Source organism: Bos mutus, chromosome 19 (assembly GCF_027580195.1).
Source record: "Bos mutus isolate GX-2022 chromosome 19, NWIPB_WYAK_1.1, whole genome shotgun sequence".
Classification (NCBI taxonomy): Eukaryota; Metazoa; Chordata; class Mammalia; order Artiodactyla; family Bovidae; genus Bos; species Bos mutus.
In genome coordinates, this window is record NC_091635.1 from 28,924,116 (window position 1) to 28,944,377 (window position 20,262).

Genomic DNA, 20,262 nt, shown 5'->3' on the forward strand with positions numbered 1-20,262 from the left:
GGACAGGGGAGCCTGGTGGGCTGCCGTCTATGGGGTCGCACAGAGTCGGACATGACTGAAGTGACTTAGCAGCAGCAGCATGATAGAATATCCTCTAAGGCTGAAATTTTTTTTAAGGAAAAAGATTTGCTTCACATAGGGGCTTTGACATGAAACTCAAATTAGGGACAGTGCCTACATCAGAAATTTATACTGAATTCATTTTAAATTACATATAGCCCATCCCAGGGACCTACTAACCTGCAAACTACATTTTGTCAAGGTTCTCAGCTCCCAACAAGTCAGGAACTTGAGACAACTGGCTGCAGTACCCACCCTTAAGCTAGTTAACCATTCATTCTGCCTCCTTGAGTACTTATGTTTCAAATATGGATAGTTAAAAAGAAAAAAAAAAAATCTCAGAATCCTGATTTCAGATTTCATGAACTAACCACAACCACCACCTCAAACCACCCAGACTGAAGCCAGAATGGCCTTGGTATAAAGATACGAAATATGTGGGAAAGAGACTGTGGAACTGTAGTCAATTAACTCGTGGTTGATAAAGAGAGGGCTCCAAACTTCCAGAAGCTTTTTGTTAATTCTGCTCCATGTTTAGGACAAGTATGACTACCCACAACTGTGTTCCAGCCCCACTTCCAATAACCTGCCTTAGCTGTAGCCAAAATCCAGAGTGTTCTCGAAAACCACTCACTCAGCAGCTCCCTTGGCTGGTCCGGACTGGCAATCTCGAGCCACTGCGGCTGCCCAGCAGCGCCAACAGCCCAAGCAGCTGCCCTCCTCCTTGCTGCTTAACTTAAAAAACAGCCCTGGGTAGAATGAGGATCTTCGGAAGGGTGGAGGGAGAGGGCTTGACGTGTACAGCATGAGACAAAACCCCTCACCCTTCTTTCTCTATCACCTTCCACTTCTGGGGTAACCGAAGGGCCACCAGGTCAATCATGGAGACACACACAGTCACCTCGGGCCCAACTAGTGCTCGCTGGGGTACGATTACGGAGGAAAGGGGTGAGGACAGCAAAAGCTCTGCATATGCAAAGGGCTGACAGACAACAAGGCACAGAAATTAACAAGAGAAGGAGGGGGTCTGGGGAGGTGTAAGAAGGCATCATTATCGCGGTGCCGCCACCTCCACACCGCAAAAGACCTCCAAGATCCCCTCAGAGATCTGGCCTCTACGACGAGAACGACCTTCCTCTCTGCTTGGGGTACAAGGCCATATCTCAGCTCCTCAGCAAGGCGGAAGCGGGAGAGGAGGGCAAACCTCCAAGAGCGCCCCTTCAGGGGGTCCATCCGGACTCAATCTCAGATTGTGGGGGGGGGGGGGGTTCTCGGAGGGCGGGGCATCGCCTCTACAGGGGTTGCACCACACCAAGGACGGGGTTCCCGGAGCCATGGAGCTGAAGCTCGCCTCTTCCCCTACCCTGCCACCCAGTTACCTCTTCGCCTCCTCGTCGTCTAGCAGCTCTGGCTCGGTCGCCGCCATTACCACATCGCACTCCGCGGCAGCCGCCATCTTACCGCCGGGACCAGAGAGCCGGGTGGGAGGTCGGCGGTGAAGAGCACTTCCGGTCGGAGCATCGAGCAGCTCACCGGCGCTGCGCCCAGAGGGGCTCCCTCGGGCCCGTCTACCAGCGAGAGGCTCTGCTTCGGGCCAGAGCGGCCTCCCGCCCCCGGAGGTCCAGGGTGGTCTCCGCGCCGGGGCGGGGGGCCAAGGACGGTTCCTGTGCGTAGGGGGCGCCACTTTACCCGTGGGGCCGAAGAGGGTATAGGAGGGTGTCGCCTCTCTAGGCTTCGGCTTTCCTCAGTATTCTGAGAGCTTCGTTGCCATAACAACTTCCAATCCTAGAGCGTCTCTGGTGATGCTCCGGGAGTCTGAGTTGGGTAGGGACGCTGTGACCCAGGACCCTAGAGATAAAGAGCACCCCCCTACTAATACCTTCCCGACCTTTGAGTATGTCCACAGTCGCCTCCTGCGAAAGGCAAGAAGAGACACTTTGAATCCAGTTTTCCTAGTGTTCATTGGCCCCTGGAAGCCCTGCCCAACCAAGCCTGGGGAACGCAGGGCGTCTTCGCACCGCGCCTTTCATCCCCTCTGGATCTCCAAGTACCAACTGGTTCATCACCCTAATGACGCTGACTCTTTTATGAGGCTGCTTTCATGTCAGCCGCCTGGGAGTGCCATCTCAGCATTAAGCCTAGGGAGGGTGGCACAGAGCCCCAGACCCTGCCCTGGAGTTTATAAGGCAGTTCGCAGGGTGAGGTCCCTGTTCCACAGTGTCCCCAGTGCTCTCAGCCCTCATATAAACTCCCTGCTCAGCACGCTTGTTTTGCCGAATGCAATCTGGATTGGGAACTCAGACAGGGCAAGGACACAGCTTAATTTTCATAGCGCTTCACCCAGACCAATAATTTTTGTGGAGCTGACTTAAATTGGGGTTTCCTGACGTTAAACTGAGGGGCGGGGAGGTTGAAGTTAAAATATTAAAGTTAACGGTTACCAAAGAAGGGGTCAAGGTAATTTAAGAATTTATCCCCCTTCGCCAGTAAAAGTCACTGCTATCGTCCACGAGCTGCTTGCACAGTGCCTGCCTAACACAGTGCTGAGGGAGCTAAACCACACCTGTCGCTGGGTAGTGGAGGATGGGAGAGGCTCCACCGGGGTTGGAAGAGACACATCATTCCTTCAGCCAGGCATTCAACTCTCTCCAAAGCTAGGTTGGAAAGGCACAGACTCGGGCCCTGCTTGTCAATGGCTTATGGTCTACAGTCTAGTGCAGGAGGCCCACCTGTCCTTAACCACCTTCCTACTTTGTGTTCTCTGCATCTTAAACTCTCAATTTAGAGAATGGATACATGCATATATATGGCTGTGTCACTTTGCTGTGTACCCGAGACTATCAAAACATTTGTTAATTGACTATCAGTTCAGTTCAGTTGCTCAGTCGTGTCCGACTCTTTGCGACTCCATGAATCGCAGCACATCAGGCCTCCCTGTACATCACCAACTCCCGGAGTTCACTTAAACTCATGCCCATCGAGTTGGTGATGCCATCCAGCCATCTCATCTGTCGTCTCCTTCTCCTCCTGCCCCCAATCCCTCCCAAAATCAGGGTCTTTTCCAATGAGTCAATTCTCTGCATGAGGTGGCCAAAGTATTGACTATACTCCAATATAAAAAAACTCCCAATTTATCACCAAGTCTTGTTGATTCTCTCGTCAAATGTCTCTCAAATCTACCTCCTTTCCACCCCAATTCAGATTCTTATCATTTTTTGGAAATCTTGGAATACTACCCTACTCTCCTAACTAACCCCAAGTCTCACCTCTCTCCAATCTTCACTCTTTACCAGAGTGAACTGCTTAAAAGCAAAAACTGATCATGTCACTTCACTGGCATAAATCCTATCAATGGCTTTCCACTGCTGTTAGAATAGAGTAGGATAGGGTTTGAACTCTTTGGCCAAACACACAGGTCTTAGATTGTTTGGCTCCTTTCTACTATCAATACTGAACCCAAATACGTGTAGTTCCAGTAAATGCCATGGATGTTGCCATATTTTCTTCACCCTTTCCTTCCACCCGCTTCAAACCTCAACACAGACCTGACCTCCTCCAGGAAGATTCCATGGATAACGTGATGCCCACTGTCCCCAAGTTAAACACCCCTTGGCTGTGCTCCCACGGCACCTCTGTAATAGATCTTACATGCTAGACTGTTATTGGGTTAGATGTCTAGCTCCTCTGGATGGTGACATTCTAATGGGCCGCAACCAGGTCTAAGTCGCCAGCCTTTTCTCAGCACGTAGTCCTGTTAAGTGGCACACAGTATGCGCTCAGAAGACATCGGATGAATAAACGACTGAATAAACGAAGTGTTACTGTAGTAGCCTTTAGAAAAAGAACATCTGGGCATCTGAGACACCAGAACAGCACCCGGCGCGTCCCGCCAGCGTATAACCTGTGCCCTGGCGACCACCTAGCCGAGGTTCAGACCGTCATTTCCCCGCCGGCCTCTGAGGGCGCTGTGCCGCCGGCGCCCGCTCTCCGCCGCCGGAATTGGTCTTGCCGGATGGAAGCTGCGGGGGCGGGACCAGACGGAGCCTGGATCGACGCAGAGCAAGATCATAGTGTTTGCCGTGGTGCTGCCCCACCCCTGATCCCCGGGAGCCTGGAGGGGCCCGGCTGTGCTGCTGCGAGGGCCCTAGGAGGTACGGGACTGGGAGGCCGCGGTCGACCACGGCTTTTGGGACGCTTTAAGGTGGCAGGATTCTGATTCCTTCTGGGAGCCCCCTGGTGGGGAGAATGTGCCAGGAGGCTCGTGTGGCAGTCTCTCTTGGGGTACCCCTTAATTGCGGGGCTCGCGGTAAGTGGGGATCTGTACTGGGAGTTACCTCTGGAGAAGTTTCTGTGTGAGAACCCTTTGGGAAGTTATCTCTGTCTCTCCTCTCTGGGGGAATCTTTGTCTAGGACTTCTGGGAAACCTGTGTTTGGGGTGCCTTGAGATCTCTTGGAGTGTCTTGAGATTTCTGCGTCTAAGCCTTATCTGGGTATGTCTAAGGGCAGCAAAGTATACTCCTTTACAAAGTATTGTTTTCTTAGATTCCTTCCCTCTTTTGTTTCTTGTCTGATGTTCTTCATCCTAGCCATGGCCTTGACTGGGAATTAGAGGGAACGGATTGTCCAGATAAGCCTTTCTGGAAAGCAGAATGTTCTTCTTAATTGTTCACTCCCCAAGAAGAGTGATGTAAGATAGATCCACACAAAATAATATCTCTGGTTATTTCTTTACGGGATCATGGAGCTCCCTTCAGCAACTGGTCCTCTACATCCTATACATTCTGTGCACAGAAAAGATCCTGGATAGTGGTTCCTTTAAGCCAGCTACTCTGCCCGCTTTGTGGCAACATTTACTGAGCACTTGCTCTGTGCCACTTACTGACCACGTACCGGGGATAAGATGAGTACAAGACAGCTCACTGTCCAGTAGCAGACACAGACACGTCAGAGACACTATAGCGGACATAGTACACCCTGCCGAGGGTGGTGGACAGTGCCGACTCCTCACAGCTGTGCGTTTGGTTCGGAACTTGGGCCCTCGATTAAGGGAAGGCCCTGTTCTGATCCTGCCTCACCCAGTGTGTTTCCATTCTTCAGGGTTGAAAGCTAAGCATGGGGAAGAGCTGCAAGGTGGTCGTGTGTGGCCAGGCTTCTGTGGGCAAGACTTCAATCCTGGAGCAGCTTCTGTACGGAAACCATGTGGTGGGTGAGTTGTTGGGGATGGGCTGTGGTGGAGGAAGTGGAAGTATGAAGAGAAGATTTGATCACAACACGAAGAGGCTAAAAGTTGCTCCTGGTGGTGCTCCTAGGATCTGAAAGATCCCAACCCTGCCACACAGAAGAAATCTGGAAAGAGGAAACCCAATATCAGAGAAGGATAGGAAGGAAAAGCTTGCAAGTCACGCTGTGCTTAGCATGGTATCAGCATAAGATTAACTCTGTTCCGCAAATCATTCCAGTCCAGCCAGATTTGAAGTCTGACCCCGATCCTCAGCCCTGACATTCCTTTCTCCCCCTATCTGGTTGGCCTGTTAGGATATCCTCAGTCACACAGGTTCTCAATCTCTTTTCTCCCTAGAAACAAGGTTGTTGTTGTTTTTCTAATCTGTGCTGAGTCTTCGTTGCTGCACAGGTTTTCTCTAGTTGTGGCGAAGGCAAGAGAGGGCTGCTCTCTAGTTGCAGTGCATGGGCTTGTCATTGCAGTGGCTTCTCTTGTTATGGAGCACAGGTGCCAGGGCACATGGGCTTCAGGAGTTGTGGTTCCTGGGCTCTAGAGCACAGACTCAGTAATTGTGGCACAGGGGCATGGTTGCTCCAAGGCCCGTGGGCTCTTCCCAGGTCAGGGATCGAACCCAAATCTCCTGCATTGGCAGGTGGATTCTTGACCACTGAGCCACCAAGAAAGCCCAGAGACAAGTTTTTCCTCCTCGTTTTGTCCCAGGTTCCGAGATGATTGAGACGCAGGAGGACATCTACGTGGGCTCCATTGAGACTGACCGGGGGGTCCGGGAGCAGGTGCGTTTCTACGACACCCGGGGGCTCCGAGATGGGGCCGAGTTGCCCCGGCACTGCTTCTCCTGCACTGATGGCTATGTCCTGGTCTACAGCACGGACAGCCGGGAGTCCTTTCAGCGTGTGGAGCTGCTCAAGAAGGAGATTGACAAATCCAAGGACAAGAAGGAGGTGTGTAGGGGAACCCCAGTGGTGAGAGACAGTGGGCCCTGGGCTGGCTTTCGGAGGCCCGGAACGGCTCTGTTTTTCCCTCATTTGCCAGGAGCTAGGTTTGAAACTGGAGGGCGGGGATGGAGACCACTGCCAGGTATCTTCACCACTGGAGGTGCCCACATGTTGAGACAGCTCAACCAGAGAGGCTACTCGAGTTTAGGAGATCCCTGACCTAATACATGATGTCTTCACTAGGCTTTTTTAATAGTAGTTGTGTGCTCAGCTGTGAAGGCCCTTTTGTTCTCAATCAGGCATTCTGGGAGTGCTTCCTCACCAGTTAACTTAGCCAGCAACTAACTGGCTCCCAGTAATGATCAGGCATGAATGACACAGGGCTTGTAACAGAACTCCTGGAGGGGGTGCCAGATGGAGGCCCCGCCCACAGTTTTAACATAGGAAGAGATGAGACCTCAGCTGTTGAGACTTCTTCCCCTCCCCTAAGACTGCGAGGTGGAAGTGGTTGCTTTTTCCTCTCCTTCCTCTGTTCAAGTTCTGGCTTCCATCTGCTCTGGGAGTTCCATGACAAGCCCGACGTGGTCACTGGCCCTCATCCCTGCCCCCAAGGTCCATGCTGCAGCCACAGGCCTCTCCTGTGTTCCTCTTCCGCAGGTCACCATTGTGGTCCTCGGCAACAAGTGTGACCTGCAGGAGCAGCGGCGTGTAGACCCGGACGTGGCTCAGCACTGGGCCAAGTCGGAGAAGGTGAAGCTGTGGGAGGTGTCAGTGGCCGACCGCCGGTCACTGCTGGAGCCCTTCGTCTACCTGGCCAGCAAGATGACCCAGCCCCAGAGCAAGTCTGCCTTCCCCCTCAGCCGCAAGAACAAGGGCAGCGGCTCCTTGGATGGCTGAAGTGGTGCCTTCCCAGCCCTGGAAGATGGTTTGGGGGGAACGGGGGGTTTAGGTGAGCTTTGCTTCCCAGTCAAGGTGGGGAGCTCACCACTAGGCCAGGCAGCTGGGCTGTCCCAGGCTCAGGTCGCTTTTGCTCCCTCCCAGCTCTGGGAATTGCTGACAGTCTAGGTTAGCACCGCCAGCCCCCCAGCCCCCATCATATCTGCCCTGCGGTGACTGGGGTAGTTGTGGGTCATTGTACTTTTACCTGCCAGGAGAGGAAGCAGAGCTCTATGCAGAAGCGCCGCATCTAGGGTCTGCTTCCCATCACAGGGACCTCCCGCTTCCTGGTTTCCTGCGAGTGTCTATTCTCCTCTCTTACGCGCACACACCCCCTGTTCAGGAAGCCTCTACATACACACACCCACACCCACACCCACACCCACACGGCATCAGCCTGGACTCTACAGAAAGGGTGTCCACGTATCTGTGTGTAGATGTGCACGTGTGTGTGTGTGCTGGTGTTTGGGTCACACACACACACACTTATGGCACCAGCCTGGACTCTAGAGAAAGGGTGTCCACGTATCTGTGTGTAGATGTGCACGTGTGTGTGTGTGCTGGTGTTTGGGTCACACACACACACACACACACTTATGGCACCAGCCTGGACTCTAGAGAAAGGGTGTCCACGTATCTGTGTGTAGATGTGCATGTGTATGTGCTGGTGTTTGGGTCACACACACACACACACACTTATGGTACCAGCCTGGACTCTAGAGTAAGGGCATCCACGTATCTGTGTGTAGATGTGCACGTGTGCATGCTGGTGTTTGGGTCACACACACACACACATACATTGTCTCTCTCTCTCTCATGGCACCAGCCTGGACTCTAGAGAAAGGGTGTCCAGGCATCTGTGTGTGGATGTGCACATGTGTGTGTGCTGGTGTTCTGGGCACCCCTCATCCAACAGCCCAACCTCTCCCCTGTCCTCTCCTTGGCTAGAAGAAGCTAGCCTCCTGGGAGTGTCCTTTTCTGTTGTAACTCTTCCCCCAGCTTCCTCTTCCTGCTCAGGGAGCATGTCACTGGGTGAGGTGGAATGAAATGCAGCTGGGCTGGGAGTCAGCAGCTGGCTTTGTGGGCCTGCAAGGCCCTTCCCCTCTCGGGGCTCCGCTTTTCTCATCTGTAAGATGATCTCGATTCTATGCTCTCTAGCCCTGTGGTTGGATACTGCCCGCAACTGCGACTGTCCCCTCAGCTTCTCCCTTTTCAAGGTGCTATGCCCACAGCCCCGCAGGCTGGGACACTGCTCCCCCCGACCACCAGGGGGCAGGAGCGCACTACTCGCTCTAGTTGCCAGAGCGGCCGCCCAGCGCCCAATCAGCGGACCTCCCGGGCCTGGGGACCGGTCTTTCCCGTTCCTGTGGTGGTTTTCAGCTGATCGCTGGACTTCTATTTATCAATTTCCTGTGTTTATATGCCTGCTGCCCCGGTGGAGGCTGGGCAAGGTGCTCCTCTAGCGCTCCCTTCTTACCTCAGATGCCTGAGCAAAACAAGGCCAGGCAGGAGCAGCTTCTCAGGAGCTGCCAGGCCTGTCGGGGGCTCAGAAGGGTGGTCACACTTCCAGCACGCTGTTCAGGTGAGCTTATAACCTGCAGCCTCCCGTGCTCACCTGCTTCTGATGCACACACCTAGCACAGGTGAAACACTACAGCCAGATGACCTCCAATACACGCCCCTTCTCCCCAGGACGGGAGAGGCGAGCAGGGGCAGGCGGCCCAGCTGGGCAAGTCGAGTTTTAGGGTGTATACAGGCTTGAGCTTAAATTCATTTATTGATGTGTTGGACACAATAAAACCACAACTGTTATCAAAAAGTTTCCCTCCCCTCCCCCTTTTTTCTTGTTCCCCCATTGGAAATAGCTTTTTTAAAAAATAACAGGCGGATACTGGCGAAGTCCCATATCGTGGGGTGGTGGGTGGCAGTGCTGGGGTGGGAGCAGGGTGGTGGCAGTCATCTTGACAGCACGAAAGTGGGTCTCGAGAGTGGATCCCAACACAGCGAGGGGGGCTTGGGCTGCTGGTCTGGGGAGAAAGCTGAAGTGAGTGTGGGGGCCAGTTTGAAGTGAGGAACTGGAGGGGAGCCCTGGGGGGTGGATTTGGTGTCGGGGGGGCCCATAGTCTGAGGGAGACCCAATGTCACTCTTTCCCCTTGAGAGCTGGGGTTCAGGAAGAATCAATGAAAGGCTAAGAGGGGAGAACGTGTGTGGGACTGGTCATTTCCTCTGTTACAGACGGCCCAGCCAGAACGTCACCATCACCTCACCCCATCCTGTCAGCAGGTGAAAACCCCTGAGGCTTGCGGCCCCAGCCGCCCCTTGGCTTTGCCCCACTTGGTGCCGCTCCCTCTCTCCACCGTCCACCACACCCTTGTCCAGGCGGCCTTGAACCCACTCCCACTGGAGACCCCCTCCATCATCGCCAGTGATTCTCTGGGGAATCCAGTGAATGGGGAAGACCCCCCTCACCCCACCCCCTGCAGGGCACGGGAAGAGAGGTCACAGTCTTGTCCTCAGGCTAGGAGAAAGTCAGATTCCTTGGGCCTCTGGCCACATGGCTATAGGTCTTGAGTTGCGGGGATGAGAGCACCGTGGGGCTGGGGCTAGGATTATTGCATAGATCTTTGGATTTTTCGGCTTGCTCCCCGTAAGGATGGGAAATGGAGGGGAGCCCAGGACTAGCCCTAGACACCAGAGGCAGGGAGGGTGCGGATGGATGGTCCGTGGGCCAGGGTGGCATTATTTGAGTCCCCAGTGCAGACTGAGGGCTGGGCAGCAGCTCTTAGCGTTAGCCCAGCTCTTCCTAGATTGGGCAGGACCCCAAGGCTGTAAAAGGCCTTCTCCTGAGGGATGGAGGGAACTGAGGCATCTCAGGGAGAGGGGTCAGGGCCGGTGGCGGGCAGGGGCGACTGCTGGGAAGTCAGCCCTGGGCTTCCCGGGAGGGCTAATAGGGGGCAAAAACGATGGGTCCCGTGGCAGGGCGAACGGCTCCCGCTGGGGTGCGAAACAGAGCTGGACCCAGGATTGGAGCTGGGAAGAGGGTGGTGGCCGCTGTGGGGGCAGGCCGGAGGGCCAGGGGCCCTGGCAGGGCACAGATGGCTGCCGCCGCAGTGGGGAGCGGGCTGGGCAGGAAGCGGGCTGCCAGGGTCTTGGTGAGTTGCTTCTGCAAGGCCAGTTTAGACTGCAAAGAAAAGAGGGATGGACACAGTCTCTGACCCCAGGAAAATCCGCTCCCCTCCCTTGGCCCCATCCCTAGACCTTTTGCTGCAGGAAAAACGTGACTTTCAGGATTCCAAACCTAAATCCTCCTCCCTTCCCACCCCCACACATTCATTCCACAGGGCTTTCTCCACCACCTGTCGTCCTGTCCAGAGGGAGGAGACTCTTGGGATGGGCCAAGGGGGGAGGCTATGGGGAGTGGGGGGTGGACACAGTCTCCAGGAGATGCTCGCCCACCCCTTGCGCTTGTCCCTGAGATGACTTTCCCGGGCCCACCTCCCCGGAAATTTTTCTGGGCAGATCCCAAGACAACCAAAAACCCAACCCCAGTTCTTTCCCTGCCCAGGCTGCCATGAAATGGGGTGGGGAGGCTTCCTTCCTGCCTCGCCTCCCACCTCCCAGCCTGCCCTCCCTTCCGGACCTGTACCGATACCTTGAGGAGACTCACAGCCAGTGCTGCATGCTTCTGCAGCTTGCTGTGCTGGCTGGAGGGCTTGGGGGGCTTCCCAGCCAGGCGGTCTTTGTGCCTCCTGCTGCTCAGGTGCTAGTGGACAGACAGACAGACTGGGAACAAGACGAGGAACCCAGGGACCCCAAAACCACCCTCTCATGCTTGGCTAGCTCACCCTTCTGCTACCCACAGTTCACACACCTAGTCCACTTGGCCCTGGAGCAGCCCTGGGAAGGGGAGGCAAGAATTGGCCTTTGCCTTCCAGGAGCTCACCATCCCTTGAGTGTCACACCTCTTTCCCCACCTGCACCCTGTTCTGCTCCACCCACCTTCTCCCTGAAGGCTCTCTCCTGCCCGCCTGGCATGGGGCCCAGCCCCTCACCTCTGCTCCACCCCCAATCCCAGCCTCACTTGCCCCACCTGCTTGAGTTGGGTCTCTGAGTTGACTTGGAGCTGACAGAGAGCACAGTGGAACGGGGGGCTGGGCCCCTGCCGGCCCCCCCGGCCCCCTGTCACTCTCTTGGCCTTGTGTCCAGCTCCTCCCCGGGGCACCGTGCGGCCCCGGCCCCTGCGGGGAGCGCCCCGCTGACCTTCCGCCATCCACCGGTGCTTGGCTCCTGGCGGAAGGAAAGGAGACAGCTTGTCAGCACCAGAGAGGGGTGGCAGGGCTACGGAGACCCCCTCCAAGCCAGGTCAGCCTGGCTGTCCCTTGAAGCCTCCAGGCTGCTCCACACCGACAGCTCCCCCAGCCACGTGAAGTTTCTCTTTGCCTCTGAAAGGTCCTCCCATGCGTGCTAAGTTGCTTCAGTCGTGTTCAACTCTGCAACCCCATGGACTGTAGCCCGCCAGGCTCTTCTGTCTGTGGGATTCTCCAGGCAAGAATACTAGAGTGGGTTGCCACGTCCTTCTCCAGGGGATCTCCCAGCATCTCAAGCATTAAACCCACATCTCTTATGTCTCCTGCATTGGCAGGGGTTTCTCTATCATTAGTGCCACCTGGAAAGCCCCAAAGATCCTCCCAGCTGCTTTCGTTTCATGTCTCAAGGAAGCTTCCTTGCAGAGTAAATGGTCAGCCTTTGACTCTCATCCCAACCCCGTCCCCCAGGTCTGACCCAAGGAGAGATGGAGAGGGTGTCTCCCGTCTTCTGTGCGACCCTTCAGATCTTGTTGCCTCGGATGTCTCTTCCCAATCCTCTCTCCCCAAGCATTAGCTGGAGGACCCCAAATGCCTGCCCACTCACAGCTGGGCACAGCACCTCTGTCAGCCAGCCCTCAATCACAGGGGCCACCCAGAAGCGACAGCCTGCCTGCATCTGGTGAGGGGCACCTCCTCCCCGGACTCAAGCTGGCCGGGCGCACTGACCTGTGTTGTGAGCCTGAAGCTGGGAGGCAGAATTCACGGTCACCTTACATGTGGGGCAGTAGAGACGCCCCTTCTCGCTCCTGCCTTCCCCACTCACACCGCTTCCCATAGCAACTGCTGCCGGTTCAGGCTCTGGGGCCTCTGGCCCAGGTTCTGGGGAGCAGGGTGGGCAAGATGAAGAGGAGGAAGAGGAGGCAGCATCGAAGAGGTCTGAGGGGACTGGCTCCCTGGGCGTGGGTTCTGGACTCCGGGGTGACTGGATTTCGGGACCAGGAGGAGGGGCCGCAGGAACTGCTGGGGAAATGGAAGGCCTCAGGTAAGAGGGCAAGCTCCAAGATGATTCTTGAGACCATAACTTTAAAAAAAATTATTTATTTTTTCTAACTTTTGGCTGCATGAGGCATGTTGGATCTTAGTTCCCCCACTCCTACAGTGGAAGCTTGAAGTCTTAACAACTAGACTGCCAGGGAGGTCCCTCGAGACCATGATTTTAAGCACAGACATTCTGGCGGTAGCATGGCTGAGTGGAGGGCCCCTGGTGTAGGGATGACCAGCACTGAATTCCAGACTCCTCACCAAATCACTGGGCAGACTTGGGACTCTTTGGGCCTCAGCTTTCCTACATGAAATCATAAAGTTGGGCCCAGTGGTCTCAGAGAGACCACCCAGTCCTGATAATCTACAGTTATTAGCTAACTGTTAAATAAGTGGAAGTCACCAAAAAGATGTACTGTAATATTCATAGAGCACTATTCCTAGCAGCAGAAACTGGAAACTGTCCAAATATTCATCAACAGGAGAATAGTGAAAAGAGTTGGTGGTCAGTGGAATACTACACGGCAACGAAAAAGGACAAACCACAGCTACACACAACAGCATGGAAGAAGCCAGATGCAAAACCTACACACTCCAGATCTTCCTCAACCTATAAGGGGGTTACCTCCCAATAAACCCATCATAATTTAAAAATGCATTTAATACACCTAACCTAAAAGGCAGAGGAACCAGAGATCAAATTGCCAACATCCGCTGGATCATGCAAAAAGCAAGAGAGTTCCAGAAAAACATCTATTTCTGCCTTATTGACTATGCCAAAGCCTTTGTGTGGATCACAATAAACTGTGGAAAATTCTTCAAGAGATGGGAATACCAGACCACCTGACCTGCCTCTTGAGAAACCTATATGCAGGTCAGGAAGCAACAGTTAGAACTGGACATGGAACAACAGACTGGTTCCAAATAGGAAAAGGAGTACATCAAGGCTGTATATTGTCACCCTGCTTATTTAACTTATATGCAGAGTACATCATGAGAAACGCTGGGCTGGAAGAAGCACAAGCTGGAATCAAGATTGCCAGGAGAAATATCAATAACCTCAGACATGCAGATGACACCACCCTTATGACAGAAAGTGAAGAGGAACTAAAGAGCCTCTTGATGAAAGTGAAAGAGAAGAGTAAAAAAGTTGGCTTAAAGCTCAACATTCAGAAAACAAAGATCATGGCATCTCATCCCATCACTTCATGGGAAATAGATGGGGAAACAGTGTCTGTCAGACTTTATTTTTGGGGGCTCCAAAATCACTGCAGATGGTGATTGCAGCCATGAAATTAAAAGACACTTACTCCTTGGAAGGAAAGTTATGACCAACCTAGATAGCATATCCAAAAGCAGAGACATTACTTTGCCAACAAAGGTCCATCTAGTCAAGGCTATGGTTTTTCCAGTGGTCATGTATGGATGCAAGAGTTGGACTGTGAAGAAGGCTGAGAGCCGAAGAACTGATGCTTTTGAACTGTGGTGTTGGAGAAGACTCTTGAGAGTCCCTTGGACTGCAAGGAGATCCAACCAGTCCATTCTGAAGGAGATCAGCCCTGGGATTTCTTTGGAAGGAATGATGCTAAAGCTGAAACTCCAGTACTTTGGCCATCTCATGAGAAGAGCTGACTCATTGGAAAAGACCCTGATGCTGGGAGGGATTGGGGGCAGGAGGAGAAGGGGATGACAGAGGATGAGATGGCTGGATGGCATCACCGACTCGATGGATGTGAGTTTGAGTGAACTCCAGGAGTTGGTGATGGACAGGGAGGCATAGCGTGCTGCAATTCATGGGGTCGCAGAGTCGGACACGACGGAGCAGCTGAACTGAACTGAACCTATCGAACACACAAGTTTGGCCCAGCCTACCTTAAATGTGCTCAGAACACCTACCTTAGCTTACAGTTGAGCGCAATCATCTAACACAAAGCGTATTTTATAATAAAGTGTTGACTCTCTGATGTCGTTTATGGAATACGGTGTTGACAGTGAAAAGCACATTGCTTGCATGGGTACAAAATGGTTGTGTGTCAGTTGTTTACCCTCCTGGTCACGTGGCTGACCAGGAGGGTAAACATCACAAAAGAGTACATACCTCTGTCACACAGAGTGAAGTAAGTCAGAAAGAGAAAAACAAATATCATATACTAATGCGTATATGTGGAATCTAGGAAAATGTACACATGAACCTATTTGCAGAGCAGGAATAGAGACACAGAGGTAGAGACTGGACATGTGCACACAGGGGAAGCGGAGTGTGGAGCAAGTTGGGAGATCAGGACTGCCTGACATACACTACCATGTGTGAAACAGACAGCTAGTGGGAACCTGCTGCATAGCACCAGGAACTCAGCTCGGTGTTCTGTGGTGGCTCGAGGGCGGGAATGAGGAGGGTATGAGGGGAGGTCCAAGAGGGTGGGGATATATTACACAGAGAGTTGATTCACTTCCTTGTACAGCAGAAACTAATACAACATTGTTATCTTCTTGGGCTCCAAAATCACTGCAGATGGTGACTGCAGCCATGAAATTAAAAGACGCTTGCTCCTTGGAAGAAAAGCTATGGCCAAATCTAGACAACATATAAACAGCAGAGACTTTGCTGACAAAGGTCCGTCTAGTCAAAGCTATGATTTTTCCAGTAGTCATGTATGGATGTGAGAGTTGGAACATAAAGAAGGCTGAATGCCAAAGAATCGATGCTTTTGAACTGTGGTATTTGAGAAGACTTGAGAGTCCCTTGGACTACAAGGAGATCAAACCAGTCAATCCTAAAGGAAATCAGTCCTGAATGTTCACTGGAAGGATTGATGCTAAAGCTGAAGCTCCAATACTTTGGCCACCTGATGCAAAGAACTGATTCACTGGAAAAGATCCTGATACTGGGAAAGATTGAAGGCAGGAGGAGAAGGGGATGACAGAGGATCAGATGGTTGGATGGCATCACCGACTTGATGGACATGAGTTTGAGCAAGCTCCAGGAGTTGATGATGGACAGGGAAGCCTGGTCTACTATAGTTCATGGGGTTGCAAAGAGTTGGAGATGACTGAGCAACTGAATTGAAAACAACACAGTAAAGCAATTATACTCCAATTAAAAAAAAAAAAAAAAGAGTATGTACTGTATATCTCTAGCCCAGAAAAGATCAAAACTTGAAATTGGAAGTCCAATTTCTAACTGAATGCATATCGCTCTCATACCACGTGTGCTGTGTGCTAAGTCGCTTCATCGTGCCCAAATCTTTGTGACCCCATGGACTGTAGCCCAACAGTCTCCTCTATCCATAGGGTTTTCCAGACAAGAATACTGGAGTGGGTTGCCATTCTCTTCTCCAGGGGATCTTCCCGACTCAGGGATCGAACCCATGTGTCCTGCATTGCACGTGGATTCTTTACCACTGAGCCACCAGGGAAGCCCTGGGAAGTCAAAAGATCATAGTCCAAATCATCGTGAAGTTGGGAACCATCTGTATGGCACTGACCAAAACCAGGTGAGACTAACCTCTGGTGAGAAAAGTCAGGCTCATGGTTATCCTGGGGGAGGGTCATAGGTGGTTGAATAGCATCACCCCCAAACTCATGTCCATCTGGAATCTCCGAGTTGATCTTATCTGGAAAGCAGAGTCTTTGCTGATGTAATTAGTTAAGATGAGATCAAACTGGACTAGAGTGGGCCCTAGGTCAGTGACTGGTGTCCTTCAAAGAAGATCACGTGAACACACAGGCACGAGGGAGAAGGTGATGTGAGGGTTGAGACAGAAGATCAGAATGTGGCCAAGGATTGCTGGCAACCACGAAGCTAGAAGAGGGGGTGAAACAGACTCTCTCTCTCTGCACCCTGGGAAGGAACCTTGCTGACACCTTGTTCCAAAGGTCTGACCTCCAGAAACTGAGAAAATACAGTTCTGTTACTTTCAGCCACCCAGTTTGTGGTCATTCGTTATCCCAGGCCTGGGAAGCTAACCAGGTAGTGACTGGGAGAGGGCCCGAGGAGGGGGGCGGGCGGTGCTTCTGGGGTGCTTTGTGACATGTTTATTCACCTCAGCAGATTCAGGCTGGAAAATCCAAGATGCTCTTCCCTGTGGTGTGTGCCTCTCCTTGTACAGACGGAATACTCCAACACAAGCGGGAATAATAAGCAGCAAGCACTCAACCCCTTATCGGAAACCAGATTTGGAGTGGGACAGGGGCGGGACAAAAGTTCAGGACTGACCTTTGCTGTGCAGCTCTTCAGGGGCTCCACTGGCTGGAGTCGGGGTGGGGGGCACCAGCATCTCATCCTGGGTCAGGGTTTGCGGCCTCTGCTTGCTCTTGGCGGCTTCAACAGCCTTGAGTTTTCTGGCATGTTTGTGGCCTTTGTAATGTGCTTCGGCCTGGTTCTGGGGAGGGGAGAGTCTGGGGTCACCATTCATTTGCTGCGTCTACCTGCCCCATCCATGAGCTGGCACGTAGGGGGCAGGTCAGAGGGAGGCAGGGCTCCAGCCACACAGGGAGCAAATCCTTGCCATTGTCGTTATCATTATAGCACGTGTGTGGGCCCAAGGGTTACAGAATGCATTCTCGTATGTGAACGCCCAGGCAAACCGCCACTGCCTTCCAATTCTGCCTCAACGCCTCTTTAGCTGTGCATCTTTGGGCAAGTCACTTCACCTTTCTGAGCCTCAGTTTCCTGACTCATAAGCTTTGGTATGATAATACTGATATCACAGAGTTGTGAGAATGAAAATGAGAACATGAATGACAAGTGAAAGCGAAAGTGTTAGTTGCTCAGTTGTATCCAACTCTTTGCGACCCTATGGACTATACCCTGCCAGGCTTCTCTGTCCGTGGGATCCTCCAGGCAAGAATATTGGAGTGGGTTGCCATTCCCTTCTCCAGGGGATCTTCCCAACCCAGGGATGAATGACAAGGGCCTAGTACAGAGAATAAGTGCTCAGTGAATATTAGTTACTAGGTTTATAAATGCACGAGTGAGAAAACAGAGCAGTCCCCATGCTTTAGGGAACATACACTCCGGATCATTCATCCTTCTGTACGTGTTTTTTAACAAATAGCTCCTGAGCATTTGCTATTTGCCAGGCACTGTGTTGGGCCTGGCATGAAAAATATATGGTTTCTTTATCAGAATGAGTCTCATTTTGATAAATGAGTCTCAATTTGATAAATGAAACTCATTCTGATAAAGAAACCATATATTTTTCATCTCTCTGTCCATCACTTGCATGACTCACGTAACCTGAAAGCCTGGAAGGAACCCCCAAACCTGGCCTGTCCACTGGGGATTCCTGCTTGTTGCTCCCCAAAGTAGGAAAGAAGGCCCTGTGGCCCCTCCTTAGGCTCTTTCACAAGAGCAGGTCTGCCAACAGCATCTCCCCAAACTGCAGAAGTTGCCTGGACAGAAGGCAAACGTTCCCTTGGAGGCCAGAATGAGGCTTCCCTACTCTCTAGGGGCAGGCCCTGCTAGGAAGTATGTGGACTGTGGGGTCAGCCAGGCCTGGGTTCAAATCCCAGCTCTGCTAATTACCAGCTGTGTGACCTCAGGCAAGTCACTTAACCTCTCTGAAGCTCAGTTTCCTCATCTGAAAAATGAGGCTGAGGATGGGACCTCGAACCATCTCACAGATGTATCATGAGAACTAATTAAGAGGATGGGCACAAACAGATTCTGTAAACTCTCAGGTGTGTTAAGAACTCAGCCCCGAACCAGAACTGATGGTGGCCCCAGGGACCCAGAGTAGGGAAGGGCAGCCTGCTCTCATCAGAAGGTTCCAGAACACAGGAGAGAGGCATAGGGGGAGGAAAACAGAATCCTAGGGGGATGGGCTGGGAAGGGGCACAGGAATCTGGAGAGAGGAGAGGATAGTATGGATAAAGGGCCAGGGGCGGCTCTTCCTCAACGAAGGACAGAAAATACAGACCACAGTCCCTTTGCCACCCCTATTCCTCCAGGCAGGAAAGACCTGGAAGCCAAGGGTCCAGCCCGCTCCCTGCCCAGCGCCCCCCAAGCCTGTTTCCACAACTCCCTCTCACCGCTGAGTTGAATCTCAGGTGACAGATGTTACAGGAAATGAAGAGCTTTTTCTTCAGGGGAGAGGGAACCCCAAATGTGTGGCTGATGACAGCTTTCTGGACCGGGTCCATCTGTGGAGGGGTGGGAGGGCATAGTAACTGTGGGGTCAGCTAAGTAAGGTGGGAGGGCAGTGCCAATTGTCCAAAACTAAAGTCTATGGACGAGGGCAGTGGTCAGCCCATAGGAAGAAATTTCTCATGTCTGTGGATATTAAACACTGGAAAAGAAAAGCCTCTTCCCTGGCTGACTTTCTTAGACGGCCTAGGCTTGTGCTTGGAGGCAGGGGGATGGCATGTGACTTTTGTGATCTTGAGAAACCATGGCCTGGTGATCACACTGACTTCCCTTGCTGCCCCTCTGGTCTCTTTTTTTCCTCATTCATGAGAATTACATCTACGTGTGCAGAGTTGGGGGCAGGGAGAAGCGGAGAAGGGAATTTGGAATTTCCTCCCCCATAACCCAGCCTTGTGCTGCGCTTGTGGGCTGGGGGAGATAAAGCTTATCGTATCAGCTTTGCCGCTGTCACAGGGCCTGAGAGTGAGAGCCACGGCCCGGGGCAGTGGGGGACCAGGCTGGGGGCAGGGAGCAGGGTTAGCAGATGGAAGCCAGAGGGTTCCCTGAAGAGTAGGGCATTTCCCTGGAATATGAATTTGTATTTTTTTTCTTTTCCTTGTTTTAAATAATTTCTGTTTCTTCTATCAAACCAAGCCTTTATGTTCCCTTTTCTCAAGGGCTGGGTTGTTGTGTCAAAAGCAGAAGTCGTTGGGGGCTTACTTGTCAAGAGGAACTTTCCAAACCTTCCTGAGAGAGGAGAACACAGGCTTTGAGAGAAGAGCATGGTTTCAGAAACTTCCCTGAGACCAGAAAGAGGTTCTAACCCTCACAGCACCCAGGGCCAGGGGCTGAGGTAGGTGGGTGGCGGGGCAGGACTGGATTTTAGGGGAGAGTGGCCTGCAGGGCCCCCAGTGATGAGAACAACTGCAGATTGACCCCCTCATAGGGACCATGTGCCTGAACAATGAGCATGTCAGCAAGTGACAGTGGGGACTGAAAACCAGAGGACCCCCTCAATTGTCTCGGGCTCCTTAGGATCTTTGTACAAGTCTGGAGGGCGGGAAGGAAGGGGCTCCCAAGGGTGATTAGGTAGACTTTCCCACCATCTTTTCAGGATGGGGTGAGGCTCATCAATGATTACATTTGATTTTTCAAAAATTTTTTAAAAGGGGTCATATACCTTATAGCTCATATAGTGAAGTAAATTTCATATTTACACACATACATGGAAATACTAGTACACAGACTAGTAGGCAGACACACAGCCCATAAACTTACAGGTAGTTACAAATCACAGAAACAAGCAGAAAGATACACACTCACCTGCACACCAATGGCACACATTCACAAACTTACAATCATCCAAACCATATGAAAACATACACGCAGAGGCCAGGCACACACCAAACACATACACAGTAGACACAAAAAAACTCAGATACCCAGGCATATACACTACATAAAGACAACTACACAGGCATAAAGAGTTCACAAGCACACGTGCACAAACTCACACCCATAAATACACACAAAGTCCTACAGAGACAAACTAAAACGGAAAGGCACACAGACATACACAGATCATCCACAGATGCCCCTTTATGAAAGCTCGA

The 20,262-nt window shown here is 52.3% G+C and overlaps 3 protein-coding genes across 11 annotated transcripts in view; 1 reads left to right on the forward strand and 2 right to left on the reverse strand.

Annotated features, from left to right (window-relative positions):
* DNAJC7 (DnaJ heat shock protein family (Hsp40) member C7) overlaps positions 1–1,682 on the reverse strand; it is a 29,887-nt gene extending 28,205 nt beyond the window's left edge. Inside the window, exon 1 of one of the 2 annotated variants that reach the window (XM_005899219.2) lies at positions 1,440–1,621. In XM_005899219.2, the coding sequence (XP_005899281.1) occupies positions 1,440–1,516 (77 nt within the window). In that variant the 5' untranslated portion in view covers positions 1,517–1,621. Of the gene's footprint in view, positions 1–1,439 lie in introns of both variants that reach the window. The other variant, XM_070389833.1, reaches the window with a different exon arrangement.
* A 2,374-nt stretch (positions 1,683–4,056) lies between these two features.
* NKIRAS2 (NFKB inhibitor interacting Ras like 2) lies at positions 4,057–8,454 on the forward strand. Of its 2 annotated transcripts, none has more exons than XM_005899216.3 (4): positions 4,057–4,211; positions 5,158–5,266; positions 6,002–6,243; positions 6,895–8,454. In XM_005899216.3, the coding sequence occupies exons 2-4, from the start codon at positions 5,173–5,175 to the stop codon at positions 7,132–7,134; spliced, it is 576 nt and encodes a 191-aa protein (XP_005899278.1). In that variant the 5' UTR covers positions 4,057–4,211; positions 5,158–5,172; the 3' UTR covers positions 7,135–8,454. The 2 variants fall into 2 exon arrangements, with proteins under 2 accessions (XP_005899278.1, XP_014334749.1); XM_014479263.2 differs by lacking the exon at positions 4,057–4,211 and adding an exon at positions 4,236–4,366.
* An 835-nt stretch (positions 8,455–9,289) lies between these two features.
* The window catches only part of LOC102267148 (uncharacterized protein C17orf113), a 40,939-nt gene continuing 29,966 nt past the window's right edge, over positions 9,290–20,262 (reverse strand). For 5 of the 7 annotated variants that reach the window (XM_070389847.1, XM_070389843.1, XM_070389840.1 and 2 more), the window contains 6 exons: positions 18,556–18,666; positions 16,739–16,904; positions 12,208–12,501; positions 11,265–11,461; positions 10,827–10,937; positions 9,290–10,355 (listed from right to left, as the gene is read on the reverse strand). In XM_070389847.1, the coding sequence (XP_070245948.1) occupies positions 10,119–10,355; positions 10,827–10,937; positions 11,265–11,461; positions 12,208–12,501; positions 16,739–16,904; positions 18,556–18,666 (1,116 nt within the window). In that variant the 3' untranslated portion in view covers positions 9,290–10,118. The remainder of the gene's footprint in view (positions 10,356–10,826; positions 10,938–11,264; positions 11,462–12,207; positions 12,502–16,738; positions 16,905–18,555; positions 18,667–20,262) is intronic. The other 2 variants (XM_070389844.1, XM_070389841.1) reach the window with 1 other exon arrangement.

Excerpts from the sequence above, each read along its gene's own strand:
- NKIRAS2 (XM_005899216.3), top strand. The coding sequence starts at position 5,173 with ATGGGGAAGAGCTGCAAGGTGGTCGTGTGTGGCCAGGCTTCTGTGGGC. Across the intron at positions 5,267-6,001 it reads GTACGGAAACCATGTGGTGG|GTTCCGAGATGATTGAGACG; the intron begins GTGAGTTGTTGG and ends GTTTTGTCCCAG. Across the intron at positions 6,244-6,894 it reads AATCCAAGGACAAGAAGGAG|GTCACCATTGTGGTCCTCGG; the intron begins GTGTGTAGGGGA and ends CCTCTTCCGCAG.